Source organism: Geospiza fortis, unplaced genomic scaffold, assembly GCF_000277835.1.
Source record: "Geospiza fortis unplaced genomic scaffold, GeoFor_1.0 scaffold391, whole genome shotgun sequence".
In the NCBI taxonomy this organism is placed as follows: domain Eukaryota; kingdom Metazoa; phylum Chordata; class Aves; order Passeriformes; family Thraupidae; genus Geospiza; species Geospiza fortis.
The window spans coordinates 766,565-782,221 of record NW_005054472.1 but is presented as its reverse complement, the minus strand read 5'-3'; the positions used below and the strand labels follow the sequence as shown (position 1 = coordinate 782,221).

The 15,657-nt window shown below is 48.0% G+C and overlaps 1 protein-coding gene across 1 annotated transcript in view; it reads left to right on the top strand.

Annotated features, from left to right (window-relative positions):
* SYT6 (synaptotagmin 6) overlaps positions 1–14,510 on the top strand; it is a 35,850-nt gene extending 21,340 nt beyond the window's left edge. Inside the window, exons 3-7 of the mRNA XM_005428100.3 lie at positions 526–1,084; positions 5,243–5,363; positions 6,209–6,380; positions 7,432–7,582; positions 12,977–14,510. Of these exons, the coding sequence (XP_005428157.1) occupies positions 526–1,084; positions 5,243–5,363; positions 6,209–6,380; positions 7,432–7,582; positions 12,977–13,048 (1,075 nt within the window). The 3' untranslated portion in view covers positions 13,049–14,510. The remainder of the gene's footprint in view (positions 1–525; positions 1,085–5,242; positions 5,364–6,208; positions 6,381–7,431; positions 7,583–12,976) is intronic.
* The last annotated feature ends 1,147 nt before the right edge of the window (positions 14,511–15,657 follow it).

The window sequence follows — 15,657 nt, the reverse complement described above, 5'->3', positions numbered from 1 at the left end:
GGCATGCAATGAGATGAGCTTTAAAACACTCTGAACCCAAATCATTCTGTGGTTCTATGAAGAAAGCCTCACCTTCTGAAGTGGTTGTGGTTCTCTCACAAAAAAATCAAACAAACGAAAAAAAAAAAACCCAAAAAAGTGTTTGCTTTTTTTTTTTATCTGGGAGAGGTTAGTGCCAGTATCTTGGAAGTGTAAGGACCGAGGTAGGGAAAGTCTCCACATGGTGCTGTCTGTGATTTGGGTAAGGAGTTGTTGGGACCTGTCTGTTCAGCTGTGGGCTGTGACTTGTGCCACAGGTGAGAAAACACAGCTTGTGGCAATTGCTCTGGAATTTAAGAAATTTGCTGGATTGGTTCCTTGAAGGTTTTTGGAGGTGTTCCCTCCCTAACACACCTGGTTTCAGTGCAGAGCTCAGGAGCACCTATGGAGCTCGTTCTGTGCTGATTTTTGAGTCCAGGAGCGAAAAAGGACACGAAAGCCGTGTCCTTGGAAACCCACAGAGCTGTTGGTGTCTCCCTCGTGCAGGCACATCTCCTTCAAGAGGCACCTGCCCCGGCAGATGCACGTGTCCAGCATGGACTACGGGCTGGAGGTGCCGGCCGTGGCCGAGCAGCCCACCAGCATCGGCCGCATCAAGCCCGAGCTCTACAAACAGAAGACCGTGGACACCGAGGACCCCAAGAAAGAGGCAGAGAAAACCTGTGGGAAAATCAACTTCACTCTCAAGTACGACTACGAGAACGAGACGCTGACTGTCCGGATTCTCAGGGCTTTTGACTTGCCAGCCAAAGATTTCTGCGGCAGCTCGGATCCCTACGTGAAGATCTACCTCCTGCCCGACCGCAAGCGCAAGTTCCAGACGCGCGTGCACAGGAAGACTCTGAACCCCACCTTCGACGAGTCCTTCCACTTCCCCGTGCCCCACGAGGAGCTGGCAAGTAGGAAGCTCCACCTGAGCGTCTTTGACTTTGACAGGTTCTCCAGGCACGACATGATTGGAGAAGTTATCTTGGAGAACCTGTTCGAGGACTCGGACCTCTCGCGGGAGACTTCCATCTGGAGGGACATTCAGTACGCCACGACGGTGAGTGTCTGCTGGGCATGGTGGGGCTTCTCCACAGGGGTAAATCAATCCTTCACAGCTCCCAGCTGATGGTTCCTCACCTCCTGTTAGCCCAGGGAGCCACAGCCATGGCCCAGCTCTCTGCCATGTGCACATGGGATGCCTTGGAGGGATACCTAGAACAGAGGCTAGACAGAGTTAAGAGAATAAAGTGGATATTTATAAAAGGCCTTCAATAGATGCACCTTGGGCAGTCAAAAGCCTTGCAGAGACTACACCCATTGTGGACAATGGTCACAAGCTTCTCAGACAGATAAAAGTTTGATCTGTTTGCATATCAGGGGTTAATTGTCCAGTTATAGCTTCAGGTAGCAAAGTAATATTCCCCTGGTTTGCTTCCAGCCCCCCCCATTCACTTTTGTTTATACTTTTTATACTTGGTCACCCAAGGCAGAGGGTGACCTTGGTTCTCAGGCCTGGAAGGATTGTTTGGCCCGAGAAAAATGTGAAGAAAGCTTACTAACACTCTATATAGAGTTCAGAGTTCTACTCTAGTGCAGTACAGGATCTGAGAATATAAAAGCTAAAAACTTAAGGCACCACATGATCACAGTAAGGAAGAGCTCTGCAGGCCAGTACCAGCCCCTTGGTGCTGAGAGGTGCTGGATGTGCTGCTGGCAATTCTTCCAGAGCTGGATTTGGGTCTTTTAATAGTTCTGTTGAATTCCCTCTGGAAGAGAAACCAAGCCTCAGAAAGGAAAAGTCCCAGCCCTTTCCGTGTCACACGGAGCTGGCAGGAGAAGCCAAGTGCTCACATTGATCAGTGAGTGCAGAGCAGTGACATTAACCTCTCCATAATAGCTGTCTGCTCCTCCACTGCCCTCCCAGGAGGATCTGGCTGGTCCTCAGGGCGAGTGAACGATTGAACTGCTCTGCAGCTGGACACTAAATCAGCCATTGTCATTGTCACGTCACATTGTTATTCCTGAGACTGAAAGATGAGACATCCCCACCCCTGTGGCTGGAAGCGTGGGCCCTGTCACATCTTTCCTGGTGACTGGCAGAATGCCACAACTTGCAAAAATCTGTCCTGCAGCTTCCCTCATAGCTCATCTCATACCTTTTGCTCCCCTGCTTTCTGTGTGAGGAGGGAACTGTCAAACACAAACATTTACTGTGGCCAGCAGTGCCACAGGACATTTGCTTTGTAACTCCGGTGCTTTTTCTCTCAGCAACGTGTTCCCCACCAGCTGAACCTCTTGGTGACTGCCACCAGTGCTCATTCTCCTGCTGCAGGGTGTCCAGAACCTTCTGACAGCCCTGTGAAGCCCAGCAGGTCTGCACAGCCCTGTGCTGCTGTGCCCAACGGGGTCCCAGGGCACTCAGGGGTCACACAGCACATCACCCACCCTGGAAGGAGCTCAGGGGCTGGAGCTGTCCTGGGAGGGCACAGAGAGCTTTGGCCCTGCCAGCCTGAGGACAGGGGTGGAGGTGGTGCCTGCCAGGCACGCTGGGGCAGTGCTGGGAGTTGCTGCTGTGCTGCCTTTTGAGCATCTTGCCTGGGAGGGCCGTGGGAAGGAGGCATAGGATCAGCCATGAGGAAAGCAACAGTTTGAGTTAGCAGGGTGCTCGCAGCTCTTGGCTTCCAACCTGCAAACAGCCACGGCTGTTGTGATTGATGGGTGGTAATGAGAGCAGAAATGCTGGCAGGGAGGCAAGCAGGCAGCAGGCACATCCTTCACCCCAAGAGGGGCTGCTGGAAGGGGAGAAAAGTGCCCCTGATGTGCTGATGCCTCCTGGAGGAACCTGCCTGCTGGTTCTGCAAGCAATAGTGGATGTTTTCCTGGCTAAATTATCTCATTTAATGGGGAAAAACCCCACAGAAGCCAGTGGAGATATACCAGCAGAAGGGCTGTTGAGGGAAAAGCCTCCAGAGAAGGTGTGAGGGGAGCAGAGCCAGCCCCATCCCCAAGGTGTGTTGAGCAGGAGCCCAGCAGAGCTGCCACAGAAACGTCCAGCACCGCGTTTGGCTCCATCCCCTCATCCTCTCTGTGCCATTCTTAAGGAATGTGCTGCTCCTGGAACATCTCAGCCAGCTGTAGCACACCCAATGACATTTCTGTTTAATCAAAATTGAGAAGGGTAAATACAGTTTGAACAAAACCCCAAGAAAGCTCTGGGTGCCTAATAATGCATGAGATCAATGGTGTGGGTAAGAGGGTAGGAACACACTTAAGAACTGATCTGGACAAGTAGCCAGCACTCAGCTACTTAATTAATGACTGTACAGCTCGTGAATCAGGGAAACATCTTTGGTTTCAAGTCTATTGATTCAGAGCTTCCATTATTTCCTAAAAGGTACTGATATGAATTTTGGAAATGTCCCAATGTCTATAATCTGCAAGAAAATAATGTACCCACAGGACACACTTTGCTCTCTTGTATTTATGGTTGCAAAGAAAAATCTCTTGACCTGATACAATGAGGTCAAAGAATAAATTATGTTCATTTTATACCCTGAACGGGTCCTCTCAGTGCAAGGAGAGGAATAGAAGATGAGATAGTGTCCAGAGGGTGCTCTCACCATCTCACACAGGGCTGCTCTCTGCTGACATCTTGTCCAAGGTCTCCTGCCCTCGTGCCTCCCACACCAACTGAGAACAAAGAAAGCATGAAAGAACAGACCCAATCAAAATTTTATATAATATTCATTAGTATTCTGCACATCTAAGTGGAATAAAGATTTAATCTTTGCCTTACCTGAGAATGAGCAGGAAATAATTTGGCAAAAACCTCATCCATCAACAAGATCTATTCCCCTAACACTTAGCAAAGCTTTAAGTGCATTTACTTGTCTTTCTAGTTCCATCACTCTACTCCTAACAGCCACAATTTCTCTTCAGCAGATCATTATATCACATTGAAAGGAATCAAACACACTGTTTCCCAAAATAAACTGGCTGTTTGCTCTACAGATGTGGGATCTGTATGTAGAAAAATAAGATTTTTTTTTAAATCCATTTTTAGAAGGTGTTTGGAAATCTTTCTGCTGACTTCAGACGATGATGCTTTCTAGTTTAAATCAGACATTTGGTTTGTTTATTTTTCCTTGACTTCCCATGGGCAAGGCAATGATGGAAAGGGCTTTTAGGAGGTGTAGTCGATGAAGCTGCAGGTACAAAAAGTGCTAAGAGCCATAGATAAAAGTTATTTGATGGGGCACTAAAAGAGTAAATTGTGTTGGCTTCCGTGTAATCCTAAAGTATCAGACATTTCTGAGTGCCATCTGCTGGTTAATTCCCCATTTATACACACAAACACACAGCCCCACGCTGTGCCTGCTCCTCGAGGGCATCTCAAAGGGCTTGGTGGTCCAAATGTGGACATGTCACAAACTAAAAGCTCAACAGAACTTTCCTGCCTGTCTTCTGGCTAAAGTTTTACACCCCAGTTGGTAATTGCCCAAAAACTCACGCTCACCTTCAGAGAAAACCACTGTGTTACTGAAAGACATTTTCAATTTATGCAGAAATGTTGGGCACTGTCAGTCCCAAACCTTCTTTACTGAATTCATCTCCACCCACGGCAGGGGGTTGGAACTAGAATATATTCAAGGTCTCTTCCAACCCAAACCAGTCTGTGATGTTATGAACTGATGGCACTGGCTGTCACAGAAAGTTTCTGAGGAGATTTCTGCAGTGCACAGCTGGAGAACACGGCACCGCTGCGTGTCAGGAGCTCATCTTTCTGTCACCTCTCTGTGTTTGTCACATTCCTGGAGGAACCAGGCACCAGAGACATGTACAGTACATTCAAACAAGGCTTGATACTAATTTGATTTCCTCACTGCATTGATTTGGTGTGAGATCTCCCACCTCCTCTGTGTGAGCAGTGGAGCAGGAGTGCTGTGCATTAGCTGTGCACAGCTGGGAGGGTGCAATAGGAAGCACAGACTCCACTGAGGCAGAGGAAGATTGTCCTTAACTAAGATGTGGAGGTGTAACCTATTTTTCACATTCTCTCTATTCATTTTTAGCCAAATCGTGTTGGGGTGCACTCAGATAAAGTAAAGTACCCTTTGCTACAAATGGCAGAGCAGAGGAAATGCTGGGGTGGAGGAGGAGGCACCTGGCTGGTTCTGCACGTTTCCAATAAAATCTGTTCTCTGCTTTATTGAAGGAAAGCGTGGACCTGGGCGAGATCATGTTTTCCCTTTGTTATTTGCCAACTGCAGGTCGCCTCACCTTAACAGTCATTAAATGCAGGAATCTCAAAGCTATGGACATCACTGGTTACTCAGGTGGGTGTTTGGTGGCTGAGGAGGATTCCCTTGCAGCCACATTTCCTCCTCTTCCCTCGCTGTGCCCTCAGTAGATGGTGGGTGAATATCTGAGAAAGCTTTGTCTGTGTTTCAAGTGCAAACAAAATTTTTAAAGTAGACAATTTGTCACTTTTTTCCCATTCCACGGGAAAGTTTGTAGGGCCGGAGCTCTGATCCATCTCTTGGCTTGGACACTGAGATCTCTTGTGACCCTTTCTAGCCAGAATCAACTCTTTCACCCCAAATCAGGAAAGGATCATGGCCCACCTAGATAAATCCCACTGGAATGTGCAGTCCCCTGTGCAGTGGTCAGTAATCAAACCTGAGGATCACAGCCACCTATAGACTGTTTGCATTTGCAGTTTCAAAGAGCTGACTTGCAAATTTAGCATGCACAAATTCTGGTTTTCATCATAAATCCAATTTCTTTTCCAGACATCGACTTCAGAGTATTTGAATTTCATTGTACAAAAAGCAGTAACAACAGAGACCTTTGCAAAAAATGTTTCTGCTCAGCTGGAGCTTAATGCCATATGAAATGTCTGAGAATTGAGACTTCAGGTGAAGCCAGCTCAGCCTTTCTGCAACAATAATCATGTAGTGCTGGTTCTCTGGTGCCTGAAGTTCAGGTCACCACCCACACCAGTATGAGAAATGGAGGACTTTACTGGTCTGCAAATAAACCTTTTTCTAAAAGTCCATTTGAAGAGCACCTCTGGCTCATGGGAACTCACAGCCCATCCTCTGATAAAGCTCTTTCTATATTGCAAAAGTAACAAAACACATTTTCATCAACAAAAGGTCTTCTATCTCTTCCTCCCTAGATCCGTATGTCAAAGTGTCTTTGCTCTGTGACGGGCGAAGACTGAAGAAGAAGAAAACCACCATAAAGAAAAACACACTTAATCCCACCTACAATGAAGCAATAATCTTTGACATTCCCCCCGAGAACATGGATCAAGTCAGCCTCCTTATCTCTGTCATGGATTATGATCGGTAGGTGGGAGGCTCTGGAGAGCTGGAGGGGAGAGCATCCCATTGGGTGCAGATTTTCCAGCTCAAATGCAATTTTCCACAGTGTTTTCCACAGTGTTCTCCTCATGGCAGAGCTCAGTGGTATCCACCTGTCTCTGATGATATATTGCTACAGTGACATAGATATTTATGGTTATGGAAAAATAACGAGTTTGGCAAGGCTGCTCCTTGCTTTATGGCATTTCCTTGAGCAAGTGCCACGTTCCCCTTGGTTATTTATTGTCCTGCAACCCATTTTAGAAAGCAAATAGTGTGAGCCCAAGCAGCTCTGGGTGTATGAATTATGTATTAATGAAGCTGGGGTTATTCTTCCTGTAGAGCACTGCTCACACCTCTGTGTCTGGACTGACCTGCAGAAATAATTAAAAACCTGCTGTAATTACCTGTGGTGATGGCAGGGCTGGGGCAGACACCACAGCCCAGGCTCACCAGCAGCAGGGTCCAGGCTCTGCCTGGCCAGGTGTGGGCAGCCAGAGGGATGGATGGATGAATGGATGGATGGATGGACGGATGGATGGATGGATGGATGGGGGATGGATGGATGGATGGACGGATGGATGGATGGATGGATGGGGGATGGATGGATGGATGGACGGATGGATGGATGGATGGATGGGGGATGGATGGATGGATGGACGGACTTCAGGAATAGGTGTGTGTATCCCTGCACTCTTTCATTGGGTGGACAGATGGATGGGGGGATGAAGGGAGGGAGGAAGGAAGGAAGGGATGGATGGATGGGGGATGGATGGATGGATGGACGGATGGATGGATGGATGGATGGACGGACTTCAGGAATAGGTGTGTGTATCCCTGCACTCTTTCATTGGGTGGACAGATGGATGGGTGGATGAAGGGAGGGAGGAAGGAAGGAAGGGATGGATGGATGGTGGATGGATGGATGGATGGATGGATGGATGGATGGATGGATGGATGGATGGATGGATGGTGATGGATGGTGCATGGATGGACCCGTGGATGGTGATGGTGCTCCTTCTCTGCTGTTCCTCAGGGTGGGCCACAACGAGATCATCGGGGTTTGCCGCGTGGGGGTCAATGCCGAGGGGCTGGGCAGAGACCACTGGAACGAGATGCTGGCCTACCCCCGCAAGCCCATCGCCCACTGGCACCCCCTGGTGGAGGTGAAGAAATCCTTCAAAGAGGTGTGTGGGGGTGTCCTTCCCTTCCAGGGCTGGGCTGGGCGGGACTGGGCTGGCTCCAGGCTTTCAGAGAGCTCCTGCTCTCGCCTGGGATTTTCTGAGCAGAGCTGAGGGAATTTTCTCACCAGAAATGAACTCTAGAAAACAAGCACTTCTGTATTGCCTCGAAATAGCTCCTTGAGCTCGCAAACAAGACTGAGAAGAACTGTATTTACAGATGTGACTGTTACATTTTGGGTTTTTCTTTTCTTTTTCTTTTTTTTTTTACTTTTCCTTTTTAAATTAGAAATTGAGAGCAGTAAGGAAAGAGAATGCTGCTCTGATTGCAGAACAAATTGTCCAGGGATATTGCCTATTTCAAGTTTCAATTTTTCATCCTAAAAGATTTTTCTGTTGACTCATCTCCGAGCCTTTGAGGGAGAATAAATAGAACAAATGTAATTGCTCTAAGCATCTCCAGAGAAAGAGATTGACTCGATGCAGCCCCAGATGATAAAATAGGGCTGAAATGCCTGGGTACCATTTCGACCACCTCTGGCATTTTCTTCCCCTTTGCACTCCAATTTCTCACGCTTCTGTGGAGCTCTTTGGCTTTGCCTGATTTAGGTCATAATTTCTGGAGGACAGAGATGTGGAAAAGGGCACACACGCCTTTGACACTTCAAGTATGAGAACAAAGCACCAACATTTGAGGCCAGTGATACGATAATAAAGGCAATAAAGCCTCCCACTGTATCTGGGGCTGAGGAGGTATTTTCCCTCAAAGCCACAGAATAAGTACTTAACAAAAATCATCTCATTTTCCCCTTGAAGTTGAGTGCTGAGCTGCGCTGAAAGGCAGACACTGGGCTTGCTGAGACTCCACAGTAATGAGAATTAGTGTATAAACCCTGTCTTTCTTTGAAATCTGCTCTTTCCTCCAACAAGAAGGGGTGGGGAGGCCATGGCACAGGGTGCCCAGAGCAGCTCTGGCTGCCCCATCCCTGGAAGTGCCCAAGGCCAGGCTGGACAGGGCTTGGGGTAGTGGATACTGGGACAGTGGAAAATGTCCCTGCCCATGGCAGGGGGGTGGAACTGGATGATCCAGGGGGTTGGAACATGATTTAAGTTTCTTCCCAACACAAACCATTGCATGACTAACAAATCAGTTTGTGCTCAGTGCCCTCTGTCCCAGCCCAGCTTGGTTACACACAAAGGAAAACCTAGCAGTTGCTATTTTAGCTTAAGACACGGTGGAGGTGGATATATTAGACAATGGACACCTGAAAATTCACCCTCCCTCATTTGAGGTGATCTGTGAGCTCACCTTGAATCAGCACAGGGCTCAGCTGTGCGGGGCTGGGGTGAGTCAGAGCAGAATTAAACCCTTGTGCACTTTGTGTGCAGTGCCAGCTCTACCTCTGGGTGCTGAGCAGCTTCAGGACTTCACTCCCCTTCCCCTGCTGGCCCGGGCAGGAGCCACATCTGGGCAGGCTCTGAGTGTCACCTCCCACTGCCACGGGGAGCTGGGGACCAGCAGCCACAAGGTTTCAGCAGAAATGGAACCGATCTCTCATTTGATCTCTTAGCATCTGCAGCACCTCACAGTGTGACACCAGCTGCCATGGCTGACCCAGGGGCAGGAGTTCCTTCTCCAGGTTGCATTTTTTTATGGCTTTACTGCACTATTTTTCAGATGCAGATGGGGTTTTGAAAGAAAAACTCCTGTAAAGTTTTTGAAAATCACTAAGAAAAAAGTAAAAAAAAAGGCATTATTGTTATGATGAAACACAGAGAAACCAAGGAAGACATGGAAGATGACTCACCTTCTAAAATATACTTTGAAAACCATGGCTGAGCCCCCAAGACTGGAAAAAAAACTGAGTGAATCATTTCACCCCTCAATGCACAGGTCAGGAGCTCTGCTTAAAAGGAAAGAAAAAGCCCTCTGATCATCTGCTCTGGTATTTCTGCCACAAACTGGTGCAGAGAGCCAGCAAGCAAATGGTCCCTGTGTTTATTTGCCCTTTTAGGTTTTAGCACCGCTGTCTGCAAATCCCCAGTGCAGCCTAAAAGAAAAAACCAAACAGAAAAGGCACAGGCTCCTGGGGAGAAATTAATGGGAAATGGTATTTATTGGTATACAAGACATTGTATCACCTTTTCCATGTTGTGTTTGGGTATCTTTGAAAAGAAATTTGGGGTTTTGGTCCTGTAATCCCAGCTCTGGGTCTCTGTGCAGCTGCTCTACCCTGCTGCTGTCTGTCTGTCCATCTGTCCTGAGCATGCTGGGGGAGAACTGCTGGCCCTTCATGCCTTCCTCACCTTTGCGAGGGTGACCTCGGGCTGTGCTGGCATCATGAGCCATCATTTCCATATTCCTCTTTGTCTTCTTCCTCTTTGTCTCCTTCCTCTTTGTCTCCTTCCTCTCTGTTCGTGCTTGGCAGCAGCAAATGGAGCATTTGCTTCCCAATTGATCCTCGTGATGGTCTGTGTGTGCTCTGACCATCAGTAACAGCCTCTGGCTCCATCCAGATCTTCCCAGATTGAGTGCTTGACCTCAAACCAAGGCGAGGGAGCCAGGATTGAATTGTCCCTTTGATGTCTAAATGGAGGGATGGTGACTGGAGCTGCTCCCGGCACTGCCATCTCCCCTCGCTGTGGTTGGGGTCCCACCCCCCTCCCCACCCCTCAGGGGGGAGAAAAGTATGGGAACATGGAATTTCTTTGCTAACCAACCCCTTGCCTGGTGTGCCTTGGAAAAGCTTTGGCCAGGAGAAGGAGCTCCCACCATATTTTGAGTACAGCTCAGAGTCACAATTTCTGGTGAATTTACCAGGAAAATATCACCAGAGCTGTGCTGCTTCAAGAGGATGGCCCAGCCCTGACCCCCTTACCCTACCACAGCAGGGATGGATGGATGGATGGATGGATGGATGGATGGATGGATGGATGGATGGATGGATGGATGGTTGTGTCCATGGTGTTGGACCAACAGCCTCCTCCAGTGTTGGGCCATGATTCTTTGACCACCATGAGGGCCTGGGCAGCTCCAGCCTGTCCCAGCAGCCCCAGTGCTGGATTAACATGGCCCAACCCCTCATTTCTGTGCCAGCAGCCACTTGGGCCCTTCCTCCATGAGCTGGTGCCGCTCCCTCTTTGCTGTCACTGCTGGAAAAGGCTCCAGTGAAAAGGGAAACACTTCGGATGCACATCATGTCTTTGGTTGCTCCATATTTATCAACAGTGAATAACAAACCATAATGACTGCACTTGTCTAATGACCATCATCATTACAGAGGGAACATGGAGAACATGTGCAAATGAATCATTAATTACAGGCTTTTAAGCGCTATCCTCCTCACACAGATGTTCAGAAGGCGAGTTTCTGAGCAGAAAGGGAGAATCCCTCTTTGTGGGGTTGTTCTGACTGTCAATTCTTCCCCTCAGCACAAGCTGTTCCCAGTGCTCAGCCCCAAGGCCCCGCTGGCAGCTGCTCCCTCCCCGGGTCCTTCAGCCACCCCATCCATGTTCCTTCTGCATTCCTCCACCCATCAGCCAGGTTCAGGGCTGTGTGCACAAAGGAAAATAGAAATTACAGTCCACTCTTCCAGGATTTGAAGGGAACTTCTGAAAATGGAGATTTTCCCTGTGATCTGTGAAAGACAAACCCCAGAATCGCGGGGTTGTGTCATCAGCGCGATGTAAAACGGGTTTTTGATGCTGCCAAGCGCCTCAGACATTCAACATTTATTTGTTTAAAACATTGCTCCAGATAAAAACTGGTAACTCTCCTGAGAGCCAAGTCATGCCCATAACGAAGAATAATTGTCTTTAAAGATAAGCCCTTCCAGACTTCTGAGCCTGTTTATTTTGCTTGAACTGTTCCCAGTTTCTGACTGTTGGCTACACAATGCAGAGCCCACCTTTTCTAATTAAATGAAGGAAAAGTATCTCCAGGTTTCTCTGTGGTCGTTTGGACCTGTCCTTGGAAGAGTTTTCATCACACTTCTGGAGTAGCAATGCTGTCATTGTCATGCAGACAGCACGAGGCAAAGAGCATGGGGAAGGCTCTGCCAAAAGCCCATTTTTGTTGTAATTTCTGCAATCTGTTCCCTGGCAATTCTCATGGGGAGGTTGTACCTGTATTATCAATTCCTCAGGGATTTTAGGCAATTTTTTTGACATGAGAAACATAGAGGAAAGTGTTTCCTTACCTTAAGGCAGCTGTTTGGCAGGATGAGCTTCTCATCTTCTTCATTCATTAATTTCTGCTCGGCCCTGATGAAATAGAGGCTGTTCAATGCAAACCTGTGCAGTGAGTTACTTTACACTGACTGGTCTCTTTGGGGAAGGAAATTGGCCAAATTGGCCAAATTTTTGACCATTCCAAACCCATGGAGCATCTGCAAGGGCCTGCTTGCCCTGCTCAGCCTCCCTGTGAGCACCAGGCTGCTGTTCTCATTTTCATTCAAGGTGGTTTTGCCAAGGCAAGGGTGAGGTCTGATTGCCCAAGTGAGTTTTCACCCAGAGAAATGAAATTCATACATGCTTAAACATTAATATCAGCCAGCAAAGAGTTTCTGCTGATGTGGGAGGGGAGGGAATTGATCCAGGCAGTGGAAATCCTGCCTCCCGTTGTCTCTGGGAGATGTCTATCATTTGTCACTGGAATTTAATATAACAAGATGGTGAGATGGGCAAGTGCTCAAAAGCTTCAGGAATAATGGGTTTGAATTATGATAATAGCCCCCAAGGCAGATGACAAATAATTTATGATCCCCTAAGTATGGCAAAAAAAAGAAAAATTTGCTCCATCCACCGAGTCTCTGATCTGATTTTCCCTTTGAGAAATGTCTCTGGTGCTGTGGACAGAGCTGCTGTGGAGTAAAAATTACCAGACTGGAAAGACTCAAGTACTCCTGAGCTTAGACAGTATTTTTAAACCAAAAAGACAACAGCAATAAAGCAGGGAAAAGCTGAGAGCACTTTGTCTTCACAGCACACACAGACACTGTTTATTTTCCTTTTTGTTTTTTTTTTTTTTGTTTTTTTTTTTTTGGTGAGGAATCCTCACAGTCGAGAATTGATTTACAAAGCAATAAAGTAAATTGTTCAGCAATTCCTCCTGAGTGGTTAAACACGGGCATTGCATAAAATGGAACTTGTAGAGCAGAAGAGAGCACAGCAGGGATGGGATGGGATGGGATGGGATGGGATGGGATGGGATGGGATGGGATGGGATGGGATCCATGGGATGGGATCCATGGGATGGGATGGGATGGGATGGGATGAGACCCATGGGATGGGATGGATGGGAATACTGAGGAAGAGGAGATGGACAGCACAATGCAGGATTGGGAATAACCCCAGCCAACCTCTCCTGTTTGATTAACTTGATTTCTCCTCTGTCCCCAGTGGCACGGCCGGGCAGCGAGCTTCGACAGCCAGGGCTCCTGTCCCTCCCCCAAACCACCCCCCACACCATGATCTGGAGCAGGGACAGCAAAATGGGACTAAACCAAGTAATTTTTGCACTTGGCCTTCAGTCTCAGTGGTTGCTGAGGGGCGGTGGCAGCAGCGGGACTTTCCGGGTAGTTGTTCCTGCGTAAGTAAAGGTAGAAACCCGTTTTGTGGTCAAATATGTTTTTGTCTAATATGTCTCCCAAGGTGATGTTATTTTTGTGGCTTTTGCTGTACGGGTCTGTTTCTAGAGGGAGAAGGTGGACTGAGACATGTGCTGGGAGTTTGGTTTGTAAAATAATGTGTAAAATAGTTTTTAGTGTGTGAAAAGGCTGGAAAGGGGCCAGGAGGTGTCTGCAGAGAGCAGAGGTGGCCAGGACAGGGGACAGGGGACAGTGGCCACTGGAAAGCCGTGGCAGAAGATGGGAGAGACTCTTCCAAGCCACCAGCAGCTCCATCCTCGTGGTCAGCCCCAGCCCTGCAGAGTGTCCCCGGGTTTCCTGTTCATGTAGAGGTGTCCATGAGCTCTTAGAAGTTTGTGCAGTGTGTACCCCTTAATTCCTTTTGTCATATATTTAAAAAATGCTGTTGATTCCTCAGGAGGGGAACCCTGGGTTTATTTCCCCTGTATCTGAAATCTCCCCAGAGCTACCTGCATGAACAGTTTCTTCAGCCCCCTTTGTAGCTGCTGCTCATCCCCCAGGACATCCCCACGTTATCTGGAGTGGAGGGAACGGTGTGGCCACAGATGGGATTCAGCAAAAAAAGGGGGAAAATGTTACAGAAATGGGTGACAGCCCTGCATGACCACGGGGTCTCTGTTTCTTATCTCATCCAAGTAATAAAGGGCGACCCAAGGGGCAAAGGGAATTACAGAAACATGACTGATGCTAAAAAAAGCTTTCAAACTTTTTTCCTAAAGACTGTCAGCACTTTCTTAAGGAATAAAGTTTCTCAGCCCAAGCCCTGAAGGCAGGTCAAGTTCTGGGAAATAAAAAACCCAAAGCTTTGCTGGTTCCTTGGCTGCAGAGGCCAAGAATGAATTTAGAATATCCCAAGCACTGGCTTTACAGCTAAATCAGCTGATCTTTATCAGCCAGCTGTGGATTTTGGACACTTCCTCATGCTGGATTTTTCTCTGAGTTAAGTGTGTTAGTGCTGTTTATTCCACTCTAATTAAATTAGGCAAAAGCAAATATTTTAGTTTGGAGGTAGAATTTGCGAGCGAGGCAGCCTCAGGTTAGCAGGACTGTGTTCATCAGCCCCAATCCTCAGGTCAGCTTCAGTTCCCATTTTCCCAAATGTCACCACGTCACCCCTGGCTGCACATCAGGGCTGGCACAGAGGGCTGTTTGCATTGCTCCTGGGTGAGATGAATCCTCTGTTCAGTGAAGGGTAAATGCATCATTCCTCATCACACCTTGTGTCTTAATTCTCTTTATGTGCCACATGCTGTAGGAGCAGAAACTCAATAAAATTATTTGATTTGTAAGTGCTGCCCTGTCTGGTGGAATATTTCCTCCCGTGTTGTGGTTTTGGATGGGTGCAATGATCACAGTGGGTGCCATAAAACGTGACAATGGCAGAGCCTGGCACGGTGTGGGGCTGGGCAGGGGCACATGGTGGCATTTGGAGCAGACCTTGGCTCTGCAGCTCCTGCCTGGGCTGGGACAGCCACACCATCCCAGGGACAGCCCCTGCAGCAGCAAAAAATGTATTCCAAGCACACTACCACAAAAAAAAGTGGTAAAACTGCATTGGTTTCCCAGCACAGAGTGTTCTGAGAGCTTCTGCTGGGGAGCAAGGGGAGGACAACCTTCCTGAGACCATCATCCTTTCTGTGTTTAATTAAGGGGATGAGTTTCTGGCCATTAAAACTGATTGCCTGGGTGGGTCAAACACTGCCCACGAGCCCCTGGACCTTTGCCTGAGCTGGAGGAGCCTCAGGGGAGCAGGGCAATGAGCTGGCTGTGCCTCTGGCAGGTTGGCAAACCAAAGGACAAGACGTCCCCAGAAGAAGCCACAGCAGTCCCAGCTGGTGGCACTTGACAATCATTAATTGCAGCAACCCACTCAAATCCTTTTCTTCTCTAATCCAGGCTTTTTGGGTTTTGGCTTTCTCTGTATAATCTCCATCTTTTATCCATTCTCCTTGTTATCGAGGATTTAGTCAAAACATACGTGGGGTTTGACACAAAGCTGCTATTTTTAATCCTTGCTTCACACAGATAATCAATTTCCACTCAATACTGGCTGTCACTTGCATTGCTGGAAAACTGGATCTCACGTTAGTGAATAACACCCACGCCTGCTTGGCTCAACCCCCCCCCCCCACATTTATATTTTAAATGCTGAGATTTTGCCACATCCCTCAGCCAGGGGATAATCAGCCCATTGTGTGTTTGTCATTGGGGGGATTGGTCACACTTGTGGGGACCAGCTCCACACGCCAGAGCAAACACTTCCCTTCCATCCAGGGGGGAATCAGAGCCCTGGGAAGGAGCTGAGCCCAGCACAAGTGCCATGCCAAGATTTGTTGAGTTGTTTTCCTGCTCCTCACTTGCTGCTCTTGACCCTGTAATAGCAACTCATAGAGACATTTCAATTATTTCCAAGCAAAATAAGGAGGGTCACCC